The sequence below is a fragment of the Oncorhynchus keta genome, chromosome 26, assembly GCF_023373465.1.
Source record: "Oncorhynchus keta strain PuntledgeMale-10-30-2019 chromosome 26, Oket_V2, whole genome shotgun sequence".
NCBI lineage: Eukaryota > Metazoa > Chordata > Actinopteri > Salmoniformes > Salmonidae > Oncorhynchus > Oncorhynchus keta.
In genome coordinates this window covers 33507777-33533849 of record NC_068446.1, presented here as the reverse complement: position 1 = coordinate 33533849, position 26073 = coordinate 33507777, and the positions used below count along the sequence as shown (strand labels likewise).

General features: G+C 43.4%; 1 protein-coding gene across 1 annotated transcript; it reads left to right on the top strand.

Moving 5' to 3' along the window:
• Nucleotides 1-559: 559 nt before the first annotated feature.
• On the top strand, nt 560-19792 carry fnbp4 (formin binding protein 4). The gene is made up of 17 exons (XM_052480570.1): nt 560-861; nt 1411-1491; nt 3084-3202; nt 8900-9080; nt 9216-9366; nt 10859-10955; nt 11078-11404; nt 11641-11836; nt 13078-13187; nt 13328-13432; nt 13722-13855; nt 14793-14950; nt 15305-15576; nt 15852-15978; nt 16234-16418; nt 18748-18905; nt 19299-19792. The coding sequence occupies exons 1-17, from the start codon at nt 747-749 to the stop codon at nt 19390-19392; spliced, it is 2610 nt and encodes an 869-aa protein (XP_052336530.1). The 5' UTR covers nt 560-746; the 3' UTR covers nt 19393-19792.
• Nucleotides 19793-26073: the final 6281 nt, after the last annotated feature.

The following is a 26073-nucleotide window of genomic DNA, read 5'->3' as shown; positions in this document are numbered from 1 at the left end:
GTGAGGTGATTAATATCTATGATGCATGGCTAAAGTCAAGCTATATATATATATATATCAAGCTATGCACCTTTCATCCAGAGTTATGCATAATTTAGGTTATCTGACAGATAGGGCCGTATATTTGACTCAAATACTTTAAATGGGTTTTAATATTATCACAGGAGCTTCTTATCTATAATAAAATAAAATACAAACAGCTGTATGAGACTAACTCTAGATATGACACACAAGTGGAATATTGTGTTATCTGAGACTGAGTAGTAGGCTACAAGAACAACAAATGTTGCCTAATCAAATCATGTTGAATATTTTTTAGTTATCACACTTTGTTGGCAGTGCACTATTGTAAGAAAAGCTTGTGATGAAGTTATAATTATGATGATGGTGATTTTGGTCTTGAAATATAGCAAACATATGAATGTAATTCATTTAGACTCTACTACTTTAATCGAATCAAATGTTCACAAATTAAATGTATGTAATCTACTACTAACGCCTACAGGACTTCCGTATGTCATCTCCCCTCAATGATGTTCCCTATACACATGTAATATCAATATAAGAAATAGACAAAAACAGGTCTTATAAAACAGCATTAGAACGTTTGTACAAATACCCTCCCTTTGACACCGGATGTGTTGTGGATAATTTCAAAAAAAAATTCAACGGTACAAACAGCAATGCCTTTGGCTCGGTGGGCTAGTGCATAGACGCTGCACCCATATACCTCAGTGAGACCAGCGATGGGAAAGAAAACTCGCACAGGAACAGGAGGACGCAGAACAATACTGCAGATTTTCCCACCTCGAAGCGGGGCCGTCTGTGGAAGAGAAGACTCTTTAGGTTCAGCATCCGAAGGTAAAAACACGACGACAATATCATATTTTATGTTTTGGTTTTCGGTCGGTGGATGATTCGATCAAAATCGGGCCCATTTTTCGCTGATCACGCATTGTAGAAGCGAGCTAACTGGCCTAGCCGGTGACGTAGCCTAGCTAGGTTGGCTAGTCAGTCGTTCAAAATGTAACGTTATGTTCCGGAAATGAATGCATTGTTTTACTACTTCATTATATTTAAATAACTAGTTCGGAAGCAATAAAGGCAACACTATAGATTTTGGGGTGTTTCGCGTTTTCTAAACTGTTAACTAGCTAGGTAGCCTAGCCAGCTAACGTGAATATGTTCGGCTAACATATTGCGCAAATAGCGATTTGTTGTCTCGTGCGGCCTGTTGTCTGATTGTGACCAAACACGTTACACAAACTAGCACGATGACAATTTCTACAATTAGCTATGCCTATCAATGGTAGCTAGACTTGCTCTACATAGCCCTCTGCTCAATCCAGGCCACATATCTAGCTAGCTAAATAAGCCATTTTAACAATTGCAATTATGCGTGTTTTGCAGACGAGCAGGAGGGTAACGGGGATGAATACAGTTTTCCAAGAGAAGTAACCACAGAAATGAGGATGCCCGTTAAGGCCACAGGTAAGATAGTGCCTAAAAACTATTCCCATCCCTTGACTTGTTCCACGTTGTGTTACAGCCTGAATGTAAAATTGATACAATTGAGATTTTGTCACTGGCCTACACACAATAACCCGTAATGTCAAAGGGGAATTGTGTTTTTTCGAAATGTACAAATTCATTACAAATGAAACGTTTACATTTTGAGTCAAGTATTCAGCCCCTTTGTTATGGCAAGCCTAAATAAGTTAAGGGGTAAATGTTTGTTTAACAAGTAATAGCATAAATGGCATGGAATCAATGTGTGCAACAAGTGTTTACCCCACACATACAATTCATTTTCTGTAAGTTCCCTCAGTCGAGCCATGAATTTCAACCAGATTCAACCACAAAGACCATGGAGGTTTTCCAGTGCCTCGTGAAGATCAACTTTTTGGTAGATGGGTTAAAATAAAAAATCAGACGTTGAATATCCTTTTGAGCATGGTGACATTTTATTAATTACACTTTGGTTGGTGTATCTATACACCCAGTCACTACAAAGATACAGGTAGGTGGCCTTCCTAACTCAGTTTACCGGAGAGGAAGCAAACTGCTCATGGATTTCACTATAAAGCATATGGTGACCAACTATAAAATATTTAGTTTAATGGATGTAATATAACTGAGGGTGGGTCAACATTGTAGTTAATCCATAATACTAACCCAAATGAAAGTGAAAAGGAAGCATGTACAGAATACAAATATTTCAAAACATGCATCCTGTTTGCAATAAGGCACTAAAGTTATACTGCAAAAAATGTTGCAAATAAATAAACTTTATATCCTGAATACGATGTTTGGGTCAAATCCAACACATCACGGAGTACCACTCTTCATATAGAGTTTTTAGGATAAAAAAAAATGGAATAGAACTAAGCACAGGAAAAAATCATAGAGAACCTGGTTGTCTGCTTTCCAATTCACCTTTCTTTAGGACAATAACCTGAAACACAAGAAATCTACACTGCTGTGCCTAGTTACAGTTTTGACTTAAATCTGCTTGAAAGTCTGTCAAGACTTGAAAATGGCTGTCTAGCAAAGATCAACTTGAGAGCTTGAAGAATTTTATAAAGAATAATGGGTGAACTTTATATAATCCTGGTGTGCAAAGCTCTTAGACTTACTCCCAAAATACTCCCAGCTATAATTGCTGCCAAAGGTGATTCTACAAGGTATTGACTCAGGGGTGTGAATACTTACATAGATTTAGGTATTTCATTTTCCCCAAATTTGCCAAAATGTTAACATTTTCACTGTCGGGGGGATTTTGAATGGAGTTTTAATGGATTTTGAATTCGTGATGTAACACTATATAGAATAAGTCAAGGGGTATGAATACTTTCTGAAGTCACTCTATGCCATATTGGTGTGTGCGTCCTGGCACATCTGCTTGTGTGAATTTCGTTCAAACCCAGGTCTCCTGCCAGACAACTGTTGTCCTGCTGAGCTCAAGCCTATGCATTAGCTGGGGGAGGTAACACAAGATGTCTTCAGGGCTGTTTACTAATCGCGCGCACAAGCATAGTTGCCTGTGTATATTACCTGACCAGTGACTCTGCGTTTCTCCTCAGAGGGTCTGTCCCTCTTGGGGGCCTATGAGGACAGTGATGACGAAGAGGATGCCGACCCACAGCCTCCCTCTGTCAGGACCCAACACCAGTCTGCAGATATACTCGCCAACTTCATGGCCGTGAGTATATCAATACTCTATTTCTGTTAGGGCTGTCCCCGACCCCACATTTGTTTTGGGTCAACAGTAGTCTGTTCTTTCAACCAATCGCGATTGTTTTAAAACAGGCTGTGTCTCTATATGGAGACAAAAAATATGTTTTAATAAATCAACTGAACTCATCAAAAAAATAAACGTCCCTTTTTCAGGACCCTGTCTTTCAAGGATAATTTGTAAAAATCCAAATATCTTCATTGTAAAGGGTTTATACACTGTTTCCCATGCTTGTTCAATGAACCATAAACAATTAATGAACATTCACCTGTGGAATGGTCGTTAAGACACTAACAGCTTACAGACGGTAGGCAAAACTTAGGACACTAAAGAGGCCTTTCTACTGACTTTGAAAAACACCAAAAGAAAGATGCCCAGGGTCCCTGCTCATCTGCGTGAACGGGCATGCTGCAAGGAGGCATGAGGACTGCAGATGTGGCCAGGGCAATAAATTGCCATGTCCGTACTGTGAGATGCCTAAGACTGGGAAACAGGATGGACAATTGATCGTCCTCGCAGTGGCAGACCACATGTACCGATCCTGTACAGTTGTTGTTACATCTGAACATCAGACCTGCGGGACACGTACTGGATGGCAACACCAACTGCCCAAATTACACCAGGAACGCACAATAAGTGCTCTGACTGTACGCAATAGGCTGAGAGTGGTTGGACTGAGGGCTTGTAGGCCTGTTGTAAAGGCAGGTCCTCACCAGACATCACCGGCAACAATGTTGCCTATGGGCACAAACCCACCGTCACTGGACCAGACAGGACTGGCAAAAAGTGCTCTTCACTGACGAGTCGCAGTTTTGTCTCACCTGGGGTGATGGTCGGATTTGCATTTATCGTCGAAGGAATGAGCGTCATACACCGAGGCCTGTACTCTGGAGGCGGGATATATTTGGAGGTAGAGGGTCCGTCATGTTCTGGGGCGGTGTGTCACAGCATCATTGGACTGAGCTTGTTGTCATTGCAGGCAATCTCAGCGCTGTGCGTTACAGGGAAGACATCCTCCTCCCTCATGTGGTACCCTTCATGCAGGCTCATGGTACCCTTCCTGCAAGATAGGAATGTCAGTGTTCGGCCATGGCCAGCGTAGAGCCCAGATCTCAATCCCATTGAGCACGCCCCCCTCGTAACTGGCAGGTGCCTTGGTGGAGGAGTAGGGTAAGTTCTCACAGCAAGAACTGACAAATCTGGTGCAGTCCATGAGGAGATGCACTGCAGTACTTAATGCAGCTGGTGGCCACACCAGATACTGACTTACTTTTTATTTTGACCCGCCCCCTTTGTTCATGGACGCATTATTCGATTTCTGATAATCATGTCTGTGGAACTTGTTCAGTTTGTCTGTTGATGATTCTTATGTTCATACAAATTTACACATACTCACTCTGAGTTTGCTGAAAATAAATGCTGTTGACAGTGAGAGGACGTTTCTTTATTTGCTGAGTTTATATGCACCAAGCTTGTCTGTTTTTTAAGGGCACTGCTTGACATCATTAATACACACATGACTCGAGGTAGACAGATAAAGATGACCAGAAACTTTTCCTTGCCCTCCTCCTGCTGGCCTTTGCTGATTCTGCCATTACGCTCCTGAAGTTGCCTGTAATATGCTACACCAGGGGTTGGCAACCTTTCTCATGTAGAGTGCCAATTTAGTTTCTACCAATCTGGCTGCCACTTCTGATTATTCATATGCACACTTTTGTTAACATGTTTTTAAAAAAAAAAATGTTTTTATTGCCATCTAGGTAAAAATTGCCTACATAAAGCCAACACACATTGCAGGTAGAAAATATTCTGATTTAAAATATATATAATTCCTATGAATCATGTTGGAGGTTTGTTAATTTTTGTTCAATCACATTCATCCCTCTACTCCTCCTGTCTGCATCAAACTTGAAACATTGTATCAACATTGTATCAACTATTCTGGTACCTCAGTTTCCTTCTTCAGTGAGCTCCAGACACTGCTGTATTTGCGCAAGGGATAAAAAGTAATCGGATATACAGTACCAGTCAAACATTTAGACACCTACTCATTTTTCTTAATTTACTGTTTTCTACATTTGTAGAATAATACTGAAGACATAAAAACTATGAAGTAACACATGGAATCATGTAGTAACCAAAAAAGTGTGGTGGCTTATTTCTGCTTTACCAAATGAGGAGAGTTAAAACTTCACACACCAGTCAGTTATACTTAAACTACATCTTTAATAAGAGCTTTGCAATAGCATTTGACTTTCAATGATGAGCCATCTCTAATGAACCATTAAAAGTACAAAGATCTTTTATAGCCAAGACACACCCCTCTCAACTTACATGATGAACCACAGATCTTAGGAACAGTTGAGAAAGGAGTATAACAGATAATATTCGCTATAAATTATCGTTCAGATCGGTCCTTAAGACGAGGTTCTAATCTTGTTCCTGGTACTTCGTAGCACAGAACCATTACCTCATCCAATGGCATAACTTAATTGGCAACTCTAGATACTCGCATCTCAAGTAAACTCCCTCATGACCCCTCTCCTGGACAAGCTCACTGAGGGGAGCGAGCCTCTAGGTCATACACTATCCCAGGATAAGTGCAACATCAGAGAGGACATAAAGGGGTTCCAGACACTGCCCTACACCCCCCAATGCCAAAGGAGGGAGTGACTTGCTCACAGACATTGTGGAGACAAGTAATTGGTTCCCCATTAATCACGCCATCCCTTCACATGGTTTAATAGGTAAAGACACATTCACATATGAAAACAATGTTCCATCCTGTCCTCATCCCTTTCTGATATTCTGCATAGCACCAGAGACATGTAAAAGACAAGCCTGACCTTTCCCCTCTCTGGGCCCCAAGTGACTGAGCCCCAGCTGAGGGAAGAAATGCAACTGCCAAAACTAGAGTCCAAAGAAATACATTCTAATAAAGTATATCACATAAGAATATTGTGTAGATAAGACATCTTAATTACTTATGTTACCCAACTAATTCGGATTCATCCACCTCAAGTGTTAAACAAATCAAAATAGATTTGAGATTCTTGAAAGCAGCCACCCTTTGACAGCCTTGACAGCTTTGCACACTCATGGTATTCTCTCAACCAGCTTCATGAGGAATGCTATTTCCAACAGTCTTGAAGTAGTTTCCACATGTGCTGAGCACTTGTTGGCTGCTTTTCCTTCACTCTGCGGTCCAACTCATCTCAATTGAGTTGAGGTCCGATGATTGTGGAGGCCAGGTCATCTGACGCAGCACTCGTCACTCTCCTTGGTCAAATAGCCATTGTCCTGTTGAAAAAACAAATGGTCGTCCCACTAAGCGCAAACCAGATGAGATGGCGTATCACTGCCTAATGCTGTGGTAGCCATGCTGGCTAAGTGTGCCTTGAGTTCTAAATAAATCAGACAGTGCCACCATCACACCACCTCCATGCTTCACAGTGGGAACCACACATGCGGCAACTCTGCATCTCACAAAGAGACGGCATTTGGAACCTAAAATCTCATTTGGACTCATCAGATCAAAGGACACATTTCCAGTTTCATCATAGCGCTTAGTGCGACTGCACTTGAAGAAACTTTCAAGTTCTTGACTTTTTCCGTGTTGACTGACCTTCATGTCTTAAAGTATTGATGGACTGTCATTTCTCTTTGCTTATTTGATCTGTTCTTGATCGCCCTATTTGGTAAAAGACCATCTATATACCCCCCCTACCTTGTCACAACACAACTGATTGGGTCAAACGCATTAAGAAGGAAAGACATTCCACAAATGAGCTTTTAACAAGGCACACCTGTTAATTGAAATGCATTCCAGGTGACTACCTCATGAAGCTGGTTGAGAGAATGCCAAGTGTATGCAAAGCTGTCAAAGCAAAGGGTGGCTACTTTGAAGAATCTCATAAAATATATTTTGATTTAACACTTGGTTTCTACATCATTCCATATGTGTTATTTCATAGTTTTGATGTCGACACTGTTTATCTACAATGTAGTAAAAATAAAGAAAAACCCTGGAATGAGTAGGTGTTCAAACACAGGTGTTTTGACGGAGTGTGCAATTGGCATGCTGACTGCAGGAATGTCTACTGCAGCTGTTGGCAAATTTTTATGTTAATTTCTCTTAGCCAGGGGTATACCACCTTGCATCCCACTGCTGGCTTGCTTCTGAAGCTAGGCAGGGTTGGTCCTGGTCTGTTTGTAGATGGGAGACCAGATGCTGCTGGAAATGGTGTTGGAGGGCCAGTAGGAGGTGCTCTTTCCTCTGGTCTAAAATAGTATCCCAAAGCCCCCAGGGTGGTGATTGGGGACATTGGTGCTGTCTTTTGGATTGGACAAATACCATAACCATGCCAGCCCAGGACATCCGCATCCGGCTTCTTCGCCTGCGGGATCGTCTGCGACCCAGACAGCTGATGAAACTGAGGAGTATTTCTGTCTGTAATAAAGCCCTTTGGTCAGGGAAAAACTAATTATCATTGACTGTGCCTAGCTCCCCAGTGGGTGGATCTGGCTCCCGAGTGGGTGGGCCCATGTCCACCCATGCCCAGTGACGTGAAATCCATAGATCAGTCCCTAATGAATTTATTTAAATTGATTGAATTCCCTATGAACTGCAACTCAGTGAAATTGTTGTATGTTGCATTTTATATTTTTGTTCAGTAATAATTACGTTTCCACCTGATCAGAGCATGATATTTTTCCATTTCACACCGAGGTTCAGTGGCTATCGAAAGGGAGAGCGCTGGAAAGACTATTGTTCTCAATGGATGTAAAAACACTTAGTTTACTTGCTGTTTTTGAGGTGAAGAGATTACTTTGAGAAGCTCCACAGGTCATTAGTTGTGAGTTAAGACTATCAGACATCCCCAAATGGGTTAATGTATACATTTGTGCGCAGGCCGTGTAGCCTAGGCCTACGGTTCCTTAACATTGACAGGAGTGCTCCAAACAATCACTACATTGACAGGAGTGCTCCAAACAATCACTACATTGACAGGAGTGCTCCAAACAATCACTACATTGACCATTTTAAATTAAACTGAAACTTGTTTCTCACACGTGTGAGCTCTGCAAACAACTTGTCCACTCCGACAATGAGAATGGTAAAGGACGATAATGTATTAAATTGAGTAACATAATTCCCATAAATGAGTGTAAACAGATTAGAAATTAACTGTAAATGTACTACTGGTGATATATGTAACAGTGAATGATACAATTCACACAGTGAAGTTATGAAACAATTTAATGCGCATGAGTTGACTCAACATTTTAAAATTATACCTAAGACATGTTATCTTCACACATACCGTAGGACTAAGGAATATTCTCTCAAACGGTGTCTGGTCCAAGGCAGTAGCCATTTATGGAAAACAATGCAATTTCACTTTTTGTCCTTTTTTATCAACTTGCTTGGCATGCCAAGGCAAATTCCCTCGCGGCACGCTCATGCCTTACGTTGCTGATGCCTGTCTAGAGTGATGTGCCATCCCCGCAGCCTCCGCAATGGATTAGTCTACTGATTCAGGTGCGAATCAGACGCTATACAAGTGATCGCCACGTGTTGGCCTTTATTTCCCTGATTTGTTAATGTCATTAGGCAAGTGTTATCCTTTTAATAAACCCATTTAACTGTCCCCCCCCCAATAGGAAATTGACGCAATCACTACACAGCCGGGCTCAGAGGAGCCCACAGGGGATCCGTCGGCCCCAGCCCCCACCCCACCACGTCCAGAACCCAAAGCCCAGCAACATGCCTCTGAGATGGGGGCAGAGCCTGAGAGTACTGGGGCGGACTTCCAGTACGATACCCATACTTCGCTCGCTGGAGGTGACTGGTTTTATTGTATTCCATACATTTGTGTAGAACTTACCTGAGAAGTTCAATTGGCCATGGTTTATGACATGTCAAGTGTGCGGTTCTGCTGATCTAGAGTTCCTTCCTTATTTGTTTCCTGTCCACCAGTGGGAGGATTGGAGATGGGGGACTGGCAGGAGGTGTGGGATGACAACACAGGTTGTTACTACTACTGGAACACTCAGACCAACGAAGTGGCCTGGCAGCTGCCTTATTACCTGGCCCACCAAGTACAGGGCCTGCAGCAGTACACAGACAGGTGAGATGTTAATTACTACCTGGTAGAGGTCGACTGATTTTATGGTTTTTCAACGCCGATACGATTTATTGGAGGACCAAAAAAGCCGATACCGATTAATCCGTCTAATTATTTTTGCAATAAATGACATTTACGACAATACTGAATGAACAAGGTAACACTTAACTTGATATAATACATAAATAACATATATTTAGTCTCAAATAACTAATGAACATTTTTCAATTTGGTTTAAATAATGGAAAAACACAATGTTTGAGAAGAAAGTTAAAGTGCAATATGTGCCATGTAAAAATAAAAAAGCTAACGTTTAAGTTCTTTGCTCAGAACATGAGAACATATGAAAGCTGGTGGTTCCTTTTAACATTAGTCTTCAATATTCCAAGTTAAGAAGTTTTAGGTTGTAGGTATTCTAGGACTATTTCTCTCTTTACCATTTGTATTTCATATACCTTTGACTATTGGATGTTCTTATAGGCACAGTATTGCCAGCCAAATCTCGGGAGCTGATAGGCTTGAAGTCATTAACAGCGCTGTGCATCCCAGCATTGCTGAGAGCTGCTGTTTGAATGAATGCTTACAAGCCTGCTGCTGCCTACCACCGCTCAGACTGCCCTATCAAATCATATACTTAATTATAATATAATAAACACACAGAAATATGAACCTTTGGTCATTAATATGGACAAATACAGAAACTATAATTTCGAAAACAAAAGGTTTATTCTTTCAGTGAAATACGGAACTGTTCTGTATTTTATCGAATGGGTGGCATCCGTAAGTCTAAATATTACTGTTACATTGCATAACCTTCAATGTAATGTCATAATTTTGTAAAATTCTGGCAAATTAATTACGGACTTTTGTTGGGAATAAATGTCCTTTCAACAGTTCAACAAGCCAGGCGGCCCAAACTGCTGCATATACCCTGACTCTGCTTGCACTGAACGCAAGAGAAGTTACACAATTTTCCTAGTTAGTATTGTCTGCTATCATGAATTTCTTAACTACATATGCAGGTTTAAAAAATATATACTTGTGTTTTAAATTTTTTTTAAAACATTTTTTATTTTTTTTAAGATAGGTTTAATGCTAGCTAGCATTACTTACCTTGGCTCCTTGCAGCCACAAGGTCCTTTTGATGCTGCACTCGCGTAACAGGTGATCAGCCTGCTACGCAGTCTCCTCGTGGATTGCACTGTTATCGGCCATAATCGGCGTCCAAAAAGGCAGATTTATCGATTTGTTATGAAACTTGAAATCGGCCATGCCGATGTTTTATTTTATTTTTTTATATTTTTTATTTGTCGACCTTTACTAACTAGCCCACCGGGTGCAGAGCCTGCAGCAGTACAAATACAGGTGGGGTGTTAGTGGATGGTACAACATAATATCGAATGTTAGTCATACAAGTGGATTTGTATGCTACAGCATGACTCTGAAATGTGTTTTGTTCTTAGTTTTTATCTGTTTTCTGTTTCATCCCCTGTAGCTCAACAGTCAATGGCAATGGAGCTACACAGAGTGCAGGTTGCTATGCTGAACAACACTCCACTGCTGTTAGGGAACTAACATCCAAGACAAAAAAGGCGAGTTATTTGACTACTTTTGTGCTCAGTGATTCAGTGTGAATCCCCAAAAAGTACTTGACTGCCCATTTGTTGGCAAAAGTGTGTCTGTGTATGTCTTACTTTGAGTTTCTCTTTGACAGGAAGTGATGGAGAGTGTGGTGGCTCTTACCAGTGAGGAAGAGGAGCGTCATGGTGTGGCCGCCTCCCTCCTTGGTCCCCTCATCCCTGCCGAGGTGAAAGAAGCGGAGGAGAAGTGGAGGAAAAGGCTGGTGGGGGGGCTGGAGGAGAGGGAGAACAGCTTGGAGGATAGCCTCCCAGGGTCCCCTGCTCCTCCACTGAATGAGCCAGACACCCCCACACACCCGCTGAGAGACCAATGCAGCAGGAACCAGTCTGAGGAGGACTCTGATGCAGAGGAGACAGAAGAGGACACCATGGAGCTGGAGCTGGCTCTGGACAGGAAAAAGGTCAGCTTATATGTTATTCATCCTTTATTTAACCAGGGATGTTGCATGTACATCTCTTTCAAGGGAGTTTATATATTGTAACTCTTTTGAAAATGTCACTTAATTTGTGACATTAACATTTAACATTTAATGTTGACAATTCAACACGTGCAGAACTAGTGTGTACGTTTGGGAGTTATCCTTTACAACGAATTCAACATGAGTATCTTTCCTCTTTTTGTCTCTCTGCCCCCTAGGCTGAGCTGCGGGCGTTGGAAGAGGGCGATTGCAGTGTGGGGGGCTCCAGCCCCTGTTCTGAGGCCAGTCAGGAGGCCGCCGCCGGGACTCGTAGCCTGCTTCCGAAAAAGGCCATGTGGAAGACGGCCTTCCTCAGAGCAGCCAGCCCCGATTCAAACAGCAGGGACTCAGATACACGGGAAGACCCAGACACAGGTGAGTGTCTGGAGAACCGTTAAGATGCGATCCAGTCCAGATACACAAACTCTGGGCAGATTACATTATTATATTGTTCTGATGTGGTTCATCCTGGGATGTAAACTCTTCTCTAGGACCGGGGCTGGACATTCACTTTTTTACCCACTAGTATTTTGAACAAGTAGGACTTAAGCTCAAGTCACTTGGTCTGTAAAACCATGGTCCAAAAAGGTAACTGAAAATTGTTGTATGTTGCAAAGAACCACTTCACAAAATAACATTATTACTGGTATTGACAATGGAAGGCTGCTGATCTGATGTCATGTATTACATCTCCTGCCTTTGTGGCCTTGAGCAAGGCACTTAACCCCCCAACAAAGTAAAATACTGTACGGATGGGCTACTATATAAAACACGTGGTCCATCAATCCTCCTTCTGGAAAGCTACTGGGTGTGCAGGCTTTTCATCCAACCCTGCTCAAACACCAGCACTGATGACACCAAAACTGATTTATTTTTACTCTTTTTACAATGTGGTATGTTCAAGTGAGACTGGCTCAAAAGCCTGACACATTACAATTACATCCAACTACTTACAGTATGTCTTCATAAAATAATTAACTCGTTCAGTGAACCTGGAATAAAATGGCGAAGATTGGTGAGGTAGTTAATTCAGTAATTAATTGTTCAGGGGAGTTTTTGACAGCATAGGAGTCACTTTCTCAGAATTACATGGCCAATAGTGTTTTACAACTGGAGTATGCAGCATTGGTTTTATTGCTGAACCAAAATGGGCTAAACTGGGCAAATAACTCACTAGCAATTATCAACAAATGTGCAAATGTGGCTCGCTTTGATCTCAAAAGATAGACTGCTCATGCCTGTCAATGCAGGCCTACAATTATTATAGTCCGACACGCTCTGCCGAGATTGGTTGGGCAGAGAGCAAAACATCGCATCCGTAGGACACTTTGATCTAAATCCAATGTTGATCGGAGTAGCCTTTTTGATACTATGACTTTTGTATGATCTTTTTTACTTGTCCATTCAGGCAACGGATCTGTAATCTGTTTATTTCTAAAAAAAAAAAAATGTAAAAAATAGGTGTTATAAATATATATTTTTACTTGCCCCTTGCAAACGTGACAGCGTTAATGTTGAGTCCTGAGGCCTTAAGATCTGATATGCTGCCCAGACCAACTCTGTCATACACATGTAGGGTTAGCTTTCATACAAGTCCTCTTATGCATGTTTTGCAGAACATTCCAAAGTCCCAGAGAAGGCCGGGGAAGAGGAGGACCAGGAAACTGGGGACAAAATGGTTCCTAATGTGCCACCAAAGGAGGAAGTCGAAACTCCAGAGCTCAAGGTACTGAAACTTTTTATCAACTCTTGCACCAATTTAACTCTTCGTAGTAGGGCCTTGGCGTGATAACTGTGTGCCTAGTCATGAGTGATTTTTAAAATAACTGGTGGCTAACTAATTAATCAAATGTTTTGAATGTTCAGTTTCAGATCGGCGAACTTGCCAACACCTTAACCAGCAAGATGGAGTTTTTGGGGATCAACAAGAAAACTATCTCCAACTTTCAGCTTCTTCTGTTACAGACTGAGGTAGGAGGACCATAGTCTGTCATAGTTTTCCTACAATGACAGCCTATATCTTCAGGTCCAGATTATATTTTCTTGGCCTTAAAACTGCATTAGTTGGCTAGCTGCATGACTCAATGATGGGAACTTTCACAGACCTCTACTGAATGACTGATTGCAAGTTATTGTTCTGATGGGAGATGTTTTTTTAAATTTTTTATTAATTTGATCACCATCCTCATTTTAGAAAACAAGGTGTATGCCTAACAGTCATTGTTTCTCTCCCCCTCTCTTTTCCCTTCCTTTCTGTCAGACGCGGATCGCTGACTGGCGGGAGGGGGCTCTGAACGGGATCTATCTCCGCCGCAGGCTGCAGGAAGCCGCCGAGCACATAAAACATTACGAACTTAACGCCGCCCCTAAAGGCTGGTCGTGCCACTGGGACAGGTACGCGCTCCTTACCTTTTAACATCTTTAATCACCCAACCCCTGTGACAACGACCCCCTCAGAGCTGGGGTCGCCACCTTTTTAACCTGATATGGGGGAGATCCTAACCAATCTGTGGATTACATGAAATGGAGACACTCAAGGTTTCTGTGATGCAATGCTGGCACTCTGCACTGCCAGTTGTGATAAGGGAGCAGCCTGATCCCCCAACACTACCACCAGAGATAGGACAACCTGTCCTGTCCAACCATAGCCCAGACTCTGGATCTTGTATTTTGGGGGGGAGCTCTGTAGACTGCTTTGGGGGTCCACTTAGTGGAACAGGGGTACGGTAGCTAGGAAGGTGGTTGTGCGCAAGAGCTTTGCACTTTACAGGACTACAGCCCCAGAATGCATTGCTGGGCGACAGAGTGACCCCCCGGAAACGAGGAGTGTCACAAACCGTTTCAGTTAAAGCGAAGACGGAGCGTTGACGAGGACCCAGCAGGTCAGACCAACTCTATTTCATATGTTTCCTGTTTTTATTCCTTGATTGACTGAAAATTGATAGATATGTATAAAGTGTTTAGTTTCTTTGCATTTGGTTGTTGAGTTGATGATGAAGATGCCTATATCTCTGGCATATATGTTTGGGGGGCAAAAGGTTGTTTGTATGTTGTCATGACAAACATTATGTGAACATCTGAACCCTGCTTTGATCGACTTTACAGGACCCAAGCTGTTTGTTTTGGTTTGTTAATTTGGTTTTGAGCGCGTTAAGGTGGGTTCCCCATCAATCCAATCCGGCCCTTCTCCTGGATGGCTAACCTGGCTGTCCAGCCCAACATTCCCCCTCTGGCAGTCCCATCTCTCTACACCCCCAAGTATATAGCGACTCAGCCAGTTATGAGGCCAGCTGTTGAGACTGTCTTGTATCTCTGTTCTCCCTCCTTCTAGAGAGCAGAGGAGGTATTTCTATACCAATGACTGCACCAGTGCCTCCCAGTGGGACTTCCCAGCAGAGGAAGATGTGGAAGAAGTAGAAAATACCAAGACATCTGTACATGGGGAACCCAAACCTCCGCCCGTACCCACTGGTGGGCTCGCAGTCGTAGGTCAGTCCCCAAGACCCTTCACTGTCCTCTTAACGGCCCATAACAGCCACTGTATCTACAGGTCCAGATGAATCTCTTGGCCTTGAACCACACTAGTTGGCTAGTTGCATGATTCTCAATGAACTTTCACAGACCTGTACTGAATGACTGTGATTGCGAAAAAAAATCTGAAAGGAGATGGACAGCTTAGCACATTTGGCTTTCAGCAGCTAACTAGCAAGTCTTGAGCTATGGAACCTGCCACTGTCATATATTACTAACTTGTCAATATTTGGTTAACCTTACTCCTCCCCTCTGACAAAGAAAGGGTACACAACTAACCCCAGCTTTTATACATGTTCTATCATATTGCAGGAGCTTCAGTCTTCACACCCATTGTCCCCCCTCAGCCTGGCCTTCCCTCCTATTGGTCTGTGCCTCAGCCCCCACTTCCCCCTGACCAGCCCCCTCCCCCTGCCGAATCCCCCCCGCCTCCCCCTCCACCCCCAGAGTCACCTCCCCCTCTCCCCCCTCCTCCCCTGGAGGATGATGGAGAGATAGAGGAGGTAGAGATGGAGGATGATGACAGTGAGCCTCCAGCACCTGGAACAGAGCCTCCACTCCCCCCAGGTGTTGTTGGCGTGAAGGTATGTGACCGTTCTACTAATCCAGACCTCAAATGTCATCTAGTAGTCTTGTGACTAGACTAAGAACACTTTTTAGATGACCGCCTAGTCCAGCAGTTGCCAAGTGCCAGTCAGTGGGCCTGCTGGTTTTTGTTAACTTAACTCTAAATGATCACTTTCAGACCGGTACTGAATGAATGTGATTGCAACCCCCAAAAAATCTGATCGGAGATGTACATTAGCATAAGATGGGCTTTTACTGTAAGCTAATCTGTTTCAGTATTTTCTGTCCTCAGGTTGTGGAGTCTACAGCCTCGCTGGGTAAGAGTCAGAAACGCAAGGCTTCAGGATCAGGTCAGCTGACCAAGGCTGTAACCATTGGCAGCAGCGCCATCCTCTACACACAGACCATCGCCACAGCAGGTAAAAAGCAATGACGTCGTCAGCATGCTGGTTTTCATGTTAACATTACTCTTGAAGTAGCAGGACTCAATGATGAGAACTTTCACAGACCTGTACTGAATTACTGTGATTGAAGTATTTTTCTGATGGGAGATGTAAGGTCACTAGTGTCTCACAGTATAGGTGTGTGGTGTTTAGAGATCACATGGTTTGCAATTAAACTGTGTAGGGCTTGTATCAAATAGTTTACTTTTGTGTTCTGTCCTGTGATGTCAGGAGCTGCCTACTGGGGTGAGTCTGCGGTAGCTACACCGCCACTGCCTTCTGAAACCGTGGCCCCACCTCTCCCACCTCCCCCTACCCGCCCCCCGCTACCCCCCGCTCAGGCCCCCTCTGCCCTGGACCCCACAGGGTTTAAAACATTGCTAACGGACAAGACCAAGAAACTAAAGAAGGATAAGGTGGGTGTCTTTGATTTTCATATCCAATTAGTAATGTGACAAAAAATGCTTGACATTTTAACCATTTTTAAAAAATAATCGTCATGATGCGAATTCACAATCCAGATATGGTTCTGCGTCTAACCGCTAGGGGACAATGCAGTTCAATCTACTGCAGTCCTGGCTACCTACCTACTGGTCGTCACGAGTAACCACAGCCACAGTCATAAAGCCCACCTACTTCTACAATTTCCTGTTTTCATACATTTTTACAATGTAGGCAATTTATATTTTATGGCTGTGGTAACTTGTGGAAACCCTACCTTATGGCGCTCACCTAACTGCTGTCCTTCGCCCACTCAGCAACGATGGTATTAATGCCATTTTAGATTCTCCTGTGCCTCTCCTCCATTTTCTTTTTAGTACGTACTTCTTGTCCCACTTCTCATAAATGTGATGGCTCATTTCAATAACAGCATGTTAATGGATGGCCAACAATCTGTCAACGCCACGTATGGTCTTTGAGAGCTTGACTGTTCTCTGCAAGCTCTCAATCAGTTAATTTGTATTTTTATGATGCTCAGGATCTATTAATTGTAGTTGTGATAACTTCACTGCGACGTTGTATAAAAAGGGTGTGGTTTCAGTTAGGATTTTTATTTTAGACGTTATTGATCCCAAATTAGTTTAAACGTCACACCCCTATATACAATAAAGCAGAACACCATAGTCCCTGTGCCCAAGAAAGCGACAGTAACCTGCCTAAATGACTACTGCCCCGTAGCACTCATGTCGGTAGCCATGAAGTGATTTGAAAGGCTGGTCATGGTTCACATCAACACCATCGTCCCGGAAACCCTAGACCCACTCCAATTCGCATACCGCCCCAACCGATCCACAGATGATGCAATCGCACTCCACACTGCCATTTCCCACTTGGACAAAAGTGCTATTCATTGACTACAGCTCAGGATTCAACGCCGTAGTGCCCACAAAGCTCATCACTATGCGAACGACAATACACCTCCCTCTGCAACTGGATCCTGGACTTCCTGATGGGCCACCCCCAGGTGGTTAGGGCAGGCAACAACACATCTGCCACGCTGATCCTCAACACAGGGGCCCCTCCTGTACTCCCTGTCCACCCACATGCATGGCCAAGCAGGACTCTACACCTTCATTACGTTTGCTCACGACAACGGTGGTAGGCCTGATCACCGAGCATGATGAGACAGCCTATGGAGGATGTCGGCACCACACTGCCAGGTCTCCAGGACCACAACCTCTCAAACATAAGCAAGACAAAGGAAATGATCGTGTACTACAGGAAAATGAGGGCAGAACACACCCCCATTCACATCGATGGGGCTCTAGTGGCGCAGGTTGAGAGCTTCAAGTTCCCTGGTGTCCACCAACGAACTATCATGGTCCAAACACACCAAGAAAGTTGTGACGAGGGCACAACAATGCCTTTTCCCCCTCAGGAGACTGAAAAGATTTGGCATGGGTCCCCAGATCACCAAAAAGTTCTACAGCTACACCATCGAGAGCATCCTGAACGGTTACATCACCACTTGGTTTGGCAACTGCTCTGCATCCGACCATAGGGCGCTACAGAGGGTAGTGCGTATGGCCCAGTACATTACTGGGGCCAAGCTTCTTGCCATCCTTGGCGGGTCAGAGGAAGGCCCAAAAAATTGTCAAACTCCAGTCACCCAAGTCGGACTGTTCTCTCTGCTATTGCACGGCAAGCGTTACCAGAGCGCCAAGTCTAGGTCCAAAAGGCTCTTTAACAGCTTCTAACCCCCCCCCCTCTTCGTTTTTACACTGCTGCTACTCACTGTTTATTATCTATGCATAGTCACTTTACCCCTACCTACATGTACAAATTACCTCAACTAACATGTACCCCACACATTGACTTGGTACTGGTACCCCCTGTCTCATTTTATTTTTTACTGAAGAAAATATTTACTAAATAAACTAAACTGCATTGTTGGTTAAGGGCTTGTAAGTAAGAATTTCACTGTACAGTCTACACCTGATGTATTTGGTGCATGTGACTAACTTTTCATCTGTTCTATGCATTGAGGAGTAAGTAAGAATTTCACTGTACAGTCTACACCTGATGTATTTGGTGCATGTGACTAACTTTTCATCTGTTCTATGCATTGAGGAGAAAGAATTGTTTAAAAGATCAGTCTAATTTGATTAGACTGAACTTTTACACAATTCTTTCTCCTCAATGCATAGAACAGATGAAAAGCATCTACTAGTAGAATCAAATCAATGATGGCATTAAATGACAATCCCCCACTCTCTCCGTTATTCCCCTGGTTGCTGTGTCCAGTCGAAGAAGAGCAAAACGAAGATGCCTTCCCTGGTGAAGAAGTGGCAGAGCATCCAGAAAGAGCTGGACGAGGAGGAGCAGGCTAGTTCTAGCGACGAGGACAGGGACCAGCTCAACAAGAGGAGCATTGAGGAGTGGAAACAGCAGCAGTTACTCACGTAAGAGCCCCCCACAATTTTTTTATAACTTGTACATTTCTTGGGCCTTATTAAGAATCGCACAGTAGGCATGTCCAATTATCTTATTCATAATGATCTAAAAGGCTGATCCTAAATAAGCACTCCTACTCTGAGACACTTGATGCATACAGCCTCTGATAAAAAAAATAAAGTCTGTTTGATCTAGTCTAGCAGTGGTTACTGTTCCTTAGTGTACCTGCTGTTTTTCTTGACATGCCTCTCAATGATGAGGACTCACAAACCTGAGCTGAATTACTGTGATTGTACACTGTTTGTGTTGGGAGACATGCATTAGGTTTTTTTATTTTAACTTGTAATGCACACGTTTTTGGTGAAAGGCAGTAAGAAATAGATGTATCTGTTGGATTGCAGGGGCAAAGCTGGAAAGAATGCCAACTTTGAGGCTTTACCTGATGACTGGCGAGAGAGGATGTTGAAGAAGAGGAAGATGATGAAGAGCACGTAACACACACTCCCCTCCCCGCCTACACACACACACTCCTCCTTAACCCGACTCCAAATGTTGGATAAGAATGAGAGGACTGACTGTGCACTTGACTCACTGTCATTTTGAAACAGGTTTTGAATAGCCCCTCATATCTTCGTCTGAATATATTGGATGGGCTTGAATGTTTTTTAAAAATGTCTTGGCTGTAAAACCCACTAGTGTTTTTAATATGGTAAACTGGACTCTCCAACCAAACATCCCCCTCTAACTGTTTAAAGCATAAATGCTGTTTTCTGTGAAACGTACGGCACTAAGAATGCTGGAGTTTCTAAATCTTTGTTTGTAATGGAGATCAACTCTTTGTTTTGACCTCCCCATGTTCCTCTTGCCCATTTGAATAAACTATGATTTAATAACATCTTCCTAATAACTGCTGTTTCTCTGAATAATCCACTGTTCCATTTTATTAGAGGGCGGATGGAAATGCAATGCGCACTTGTCTTTTCTAATGCTTCAACTATAGTAATTAACAGTACGTTTAGTTTATTCATGGTATATCCTGAACATACACTTTCATCAGTTTTTTAAAAAATCTGACTTCAGATGGGAGATTTTAAGTGATGTATAAATGTGAATTATCACATGGCCCTATAGTGGAACCTCTAAATTGCAACAATTCTCTGCAGTTTTTCAATTTAAGCCAGTAGATGAGTATGCAACCAGTACCCATCCCACTCTCTTGTCAAGAGCTAACAAATTCATGATGACACTAATAATAATGTACCAATTTATTATATATCCTAATTGCAAAAATATATTTCATAATTCAGATGTCTTTTCTTGTGCTGAAAACCATCAAGACTAGTTTGGTGGCAGGGGGGAGTGTCATTTTTTTTTGGGGGGGGGTGCAGTTTTTCAGCTGTGTGAATTGCATAGGCCTATGTACTAGTAAAACACTGGCAACAATTTTGTATTCAAGTTATTAAACTTTTTTGGGGAAACTTTAATTGTCAGCTCATTATTCATTTGACAGTGCCATCATGGGTGTCTTCATTGACTGTTCACCTTTTGTAGGGGACTGAATTATGAGTAACCACAGGGTCAGTTGGGGTGATGGATCATGGCTAGAAGGGATGCAGCAAATGTCAGTGACATCAATTGTTGCATGTTTGAGTCTCGCCTGAGAATCTTTGCTAACCCTAAACCTGATTCTCCTAACCTGTGTAAGTTCTAACCTCTTCTGACATTGGGCTTGTTTGACACAGCTGACAGTGCAGGAGACTGCTGACTGACTGATCAACAAATCACCTTGCAACATAACACTGAACAAAAATCTAAACGCAGTGTGTAATGTTAGTCCCATGTTTAATGAGCTGAAATGTCCTATGTGCACAAAATGCTTATTTCTCTTAATTCTGTGTAAAAAAAAACAACTAAGTTTTACATCCCTGTTAGCGAGCATTTCTCCTTTGCAAAGGAATGTCCACCAAATCTATTGCCAGATAATTCATTGTTAATTTCTCTACTACAAGCTGCCTCCAATGTCGTTTTTGGAGAATTTGGCTGTATGTCCAACTGGCCTCAACTGCAGAGTATGTGTATGGCGTCATTGTGGGCGAGCAGTTTGCTGATGTCAATGTTGTGAACAGTGCCCCAAGGTGGGGGTATGGGCAGGCATAAGCTTTGGACAACAAACACAAATGCATTTTATTGGTGGCAATTGGAATGCACAGAGATACCGTTCCAAGTTCCTGAGGCCCATTTGTTATACCATTTATCTGCCAAAATCATGTTTCAGCAACCACGGCGACGTGGTTGTGCACAAGATTGCAGTGGAGGAGTTGCCTGTTTAAGGTTGTATTGCACAAAGTGAGTTAATTCCTGGCCACAAGAAACAAGAGACCCTCCAGCGGCAGAGGGAATGAAAACCCAAGCCCTACTAATTGCCTACAGGAGGGGGTAGTGGGCAAACTGGCTCGGAAGATGCTCCCATGAAACTCTAAAATGGTGCCGGAGCAGAAGGCAGATGTTTTACGTGCCCCTAACCAATAGTTATTTTGTTCATTTATCTGGGTTTAACTTGTTTTTTTTACTATTTTTGTACATAATGTTGCTGCTATCGTCTCTTATGACCAAAAATAACAAGACATCAGGACTGTGATTACTCAGTCCTGATGAAAAAGCAGAAATCCTTTTTCTTTCACGACTCTGAGCTCCTTCGGGAACAGGCCCAGACCCCAGTGATCTTGTTGAAGAAGAGGTGGAGAAAGAGAGGCCCGAGGGCGGGCTGCCTTCTGAGGAGAAGGAGGCGATCGAATAAACCCCCACTCCCCTCAATTCTGCTCACAAACATGCAGTCTTTGGGCAATGAAGTGGACGAGTTATTGAGAAGATTAAACTACTAACGGAACTTTAAAACCTATGCTTCACGGAGTCGTGGCTGAACGACGACAATATCAACATACAACTGGCTCGTTATACGATGTACCGGCATGATAGAACAGCGGAGTCTGGTAGGACGAGGGGCGGTGGTCTATGTATTTTTGTAAACAACAGTTGGTGCACAATATCTAAGGAAGTCTCGAGCTACTGCTCGGCTGAGGTAGAGTTTCTCATGACAAGCTGCAGACCACATTACCTATAGAGAGAGTTTTCCTCTATATTCTTTGTAGCTGTTTTACATACCACAGTCAGAGGCTGGCACTAAGACAGCATTGAATGAGCTTGTATTCTGCCATAAGCAAACAAGAAAACGCTCACCCAGAGGCGGCGCTCCTAGTAGCCGGGGACTTTAATGCAGGGAAACTTAAATCAGTTTTACCTCATTTCTATCAACATATTAGATGTGCAACCAGAGGGAAAATAACTGGACCACCTATACTCCACACACCGAGATGCATACAAAGCTCTCCCTCGCCCTCCATTTGGTAAATCTGACCATAATTCTATTCTTTGATTCCTGCTTACACGCAAAAATTATAGCAGGAAGCACCGGTGACCTAGATTGATTTTAAAAAGTGGTTAGATGAAGCAGATGCTAAGCTACAGGACTGTTTTTCTAGCACAGACTGGAATATGTTCCAGGATTCCTCTGATAGCATTGAGGAGTACACCACATCTGTCATTGGATTCATCAATAAGTGCATCGACGATGTCCTCCCCACAGTGACCGTATGTACATACCCCAACCAGAAACCATGGATTACAGGCAGCATCCACACTGAGTTAAAGACTACAGCTTCCGCTTTCAAGGAGCGGGACTCTAACCTGGAAGCTTATAAGAAATCCAGCTATGCCCTCCGACAAACCATCAAACAGGCAAAGCGTCAATACAGGACTTAGATCGAGTCGTACTACACCGGCTCTGACGCTCGTCGGATGTGGCAGGGCCTGCAAACCATTTACAGACTACAAAGGGAAGCACAGCCGAGAGCTGCCCAGTGACACAAGCCTACTGGACGAGTTAAACTACTTCTATGCTCGCTTCGAGGCAAATAACACTGAAACATGCATGATAGCACCAGCTGTCCCGGAAGACTGTGTGATCATGCTCTCCGCAGCCAATGTGAGTAAGACCTTTAGACAGGTCAACATTCACAAGGCCACAGGGCCAGACAGATTACCAGGATGTGTACTGTGAGCATACGCTGACCAACTAGCAAATGTCTTCACTGACATTTTCAATCTCTCCCTGTCTGACTCTGTAATACCAACATGTTTCAAGCAGACCATCATAGTCCCTGTGCCCAAGAACACTAAGGTAACCTGCCTAAATGACTACCGACCTGTAGCACTCACGTCTGTGGCCATGAAGTGCTTTGAAAGGCTGGTCATGGCTCACATCAACACCATCATCCCAGAAACTCTAGACCCACTCCAATTTGCATACCACCCCAACAGATCCATAGATGATGCAGTCTCTATTGCACACCACACTGCCCTTTCCCACCTGGACAAAAGGAACACCTATGTGAGAATGCTATTCATTGACTACAGCTCAGCATTCAACACCATAGTGCCCTCAAAGCTCATCAATAGACTAAGGACCCTGGGACTAAACACCTCCCTCTGCCTGGATCCTGGACTTCCTGATGGGCCGCCCCCAGGTGGTAAGGGTAGATAACAACACATCCGCCACACTGATCCTTAATACAGGGGCCCCTCAAGGGTGCGTGCTCAGCCCCCTCCTGTACTCCCTGTTCACTCATGACTGCGTGGCCATACACGACTCCAACAATGTCATTAAATTTACCGATGACACAACAGTGGTAGGCCTGATCACCGACAACAACGAGACAGCCTATAGGGAGGAGGTCAGAGACCTGGACGTGTGGTGCCAGGGCAACAACCTCTCCCTCAACGTGATCAAGACAAATGAGATGATTATTGACTACAGGAAAAAGAGGACCGAGCACGCCCCCATTCTCATTGATGGGGCTGCAGTGGAGCAGGTTGAAAGCTTCAAGTTCCTTGGTGTCCACATCACCAACCAGCTAACATGGTCCAAATGCACCAAGACAGTTGTGAAGAGGGCACGTCCAAACCTATTCCCCCTCATGAGACTGAAAATATTTGGCATGGGTCCTCAGGTTCTCAAAATGATCTACAGCTGCACCATTGAGAGCATTGACTGGTTGCATCACTGCCTGGTTTGGCAACTGCTCGGCCTCCGACCGCAAGGCAGAAGGTAGTGCGAATCGCCCAGTACATCATTGGGGCCAAGCTTCCTGCCATCCAGGACCTCTATAACAGGCGGTGTCAGAGGAAGGCCCTAAAAATTGTCAGACTCCAGCCACCCTAGTCATAGACTGTTCTCTCTGCTACCACACGGCAAGCGGTACCGGAGCGGCAAGTCTAGGTCCAAGAGGCTTCTAAACAGCTTCTACCCCCAAGCCATAAGACTCCTGAACATCTAGTCAAATGTCTACCCAGACTATTCACATCCCCCCTCCCCTCTCCACATCACTGCCACTCTCTGTTGTCATCTATGCATAAGTCACTTTAATTACTCTTTAGTCACTCTACCTACATGTACATACTACCTCAACTAACCGGTGCCTCCGCACATTGACTCTGTACCAGCACCCCCCCTGTATTTATAGTTGCTTTTTTACTGCTCCTCTTTAATTACTTGTTACTTTTATCTCTTATTCTTATCCATATTTTTTAAACTGCACTATCGTTTAGGGGCTCGTAAGTAAGCATTTCACTGTAAGGTCTACCTACACCTGTCGTATTCGGCGCATGTGACTAATAAAATTTGATTCGATTTTGAATTACCTTTAATATACATTATGAACTGGTTGCGAAGCTTTGACCTCTGATGGTAAGCACAATCATGGGGACTCTTCCCCTGGCTACAACCATAAGCAATCAATCACCTATTCAAGAAGCAGTGTTGTCTTCCAAGAAATTCCATGTGGAACAGTTGTGTAAGACAAACCTCTCAAAGAGAACACCGTACCCAATGTCTGAGACAAACATCCTGGTCAGGAGGGACAATCTTTGAGTAAGATTGAATCCGGCATGCTCTCCCAGTCTACATTCCACACTGGAGATTGTTGTATACCTGGTCCCAGATTCACATTCAATTAAAAACAAATCCAATAACTTTATTTTCAAGAATCACATTTCTTAACTTTTTGCTTAAGGAGAAACCTAAACAGTGCAAGAACATATGGAGTTGTTTTAAGATAGATCATGGATCATATATCTATTTGATTTGGAATTGTAGGACCCCTTTAGGTATTTTTTTATTCTATTTATTTGATAAGATATAGAATTTGCCCTTTACCATTATAGCCCATAGAAACTCATTGAATAGCATGTTTATAAATGACAAAATATACAGTAAAAAAAGGTAATCATATGGAATAAGGTTTTGAAGTGTCTTATGTCTAGGAGATATAATAAAGATCAGGAAATATATACACTGCTCAAAAAAATAAAGGGAACACTTAAACAACACAATGTAACTCCAAGTCAATTACACTTCTGTGAAATCAAACGGTCTACTTAGGAAGCAACACTGATTGACAATAAATTTCACATGCTGTTGTGCAAATGGAATAGACAACAGGTGGAAATGATAGGAAATTAGCAATACACCCCCAATAAAGGAGTGGTAATGTGGCGCAGATAGTGCAGCTCATCCAGGATGGGACATCAATGCGAGCTGTGGCAAGAAGGTTTACTGTGTCTGTCAGCGTAGTGTCCAGAGCATGGAGGCGCTACCAGGAGACAGGCCAGTACATCATGAGACATGGAGGAGACCGTAGGAGGGCAACAAACCAGCAGCAGGACCGCTACCTCCGCCTTTGTGCAAGGAGGAGCAGGAGTAGCACTGCCAGAGCCCTGCAAAATGACCTCCAGCAGGCCACAAATGTGCATGTGTCTGCTCAAACGGTCAGAAACAGACTCCATGAGGGTGTTATGAGGGCCCGACGTCCACAGGTGGGGGTTGTGCTTACAGCCCAACACCGTGCAGGACGTTTGGCATTTGCCAGAGAACACCAAGATTGGCAAATTCGCCATTTGCGCCCTGTGCTCTTCACAGATGAAAACAGGTTCACACTGAGCACACGTGACAGACGTGACAGAGTCTGGAGACGCCGTGGAGAACGTTCTGCTACCTGCAACGTCGTCCAGCATGACCGGTGGTGGGTCAGTCATGGTGTAGGGTGGCATTTCTTTGGAGAA

What these genes read in the sequence shown, in the direction of transcription:
- fnbp4 (XM_052480570.1), top strand. Translation starts at nt 747, where the DNA reads ATGGGAAAGAAAACTCGCACAGGAACAGGAGGACGCAGAACAATACTG. An exon ending in TACTCGCCAACTTCATGGCC is followed by an intron (nt 3,203 to 8,899) that starts GTGAGTATATCA and finishes CCCCCCCAATAG; the next exon opens with GAAATTGACGCAATCACTAC. An exon ending in ACAGACCATCGCCACAGCAG is followed by an intron (nt 15,979 to 16,233) that starts GTAAAAAGCAAT and finishes CTGTGATGTCAG; the next exon opens with GAGCTGCCTACTGGGGTGAG.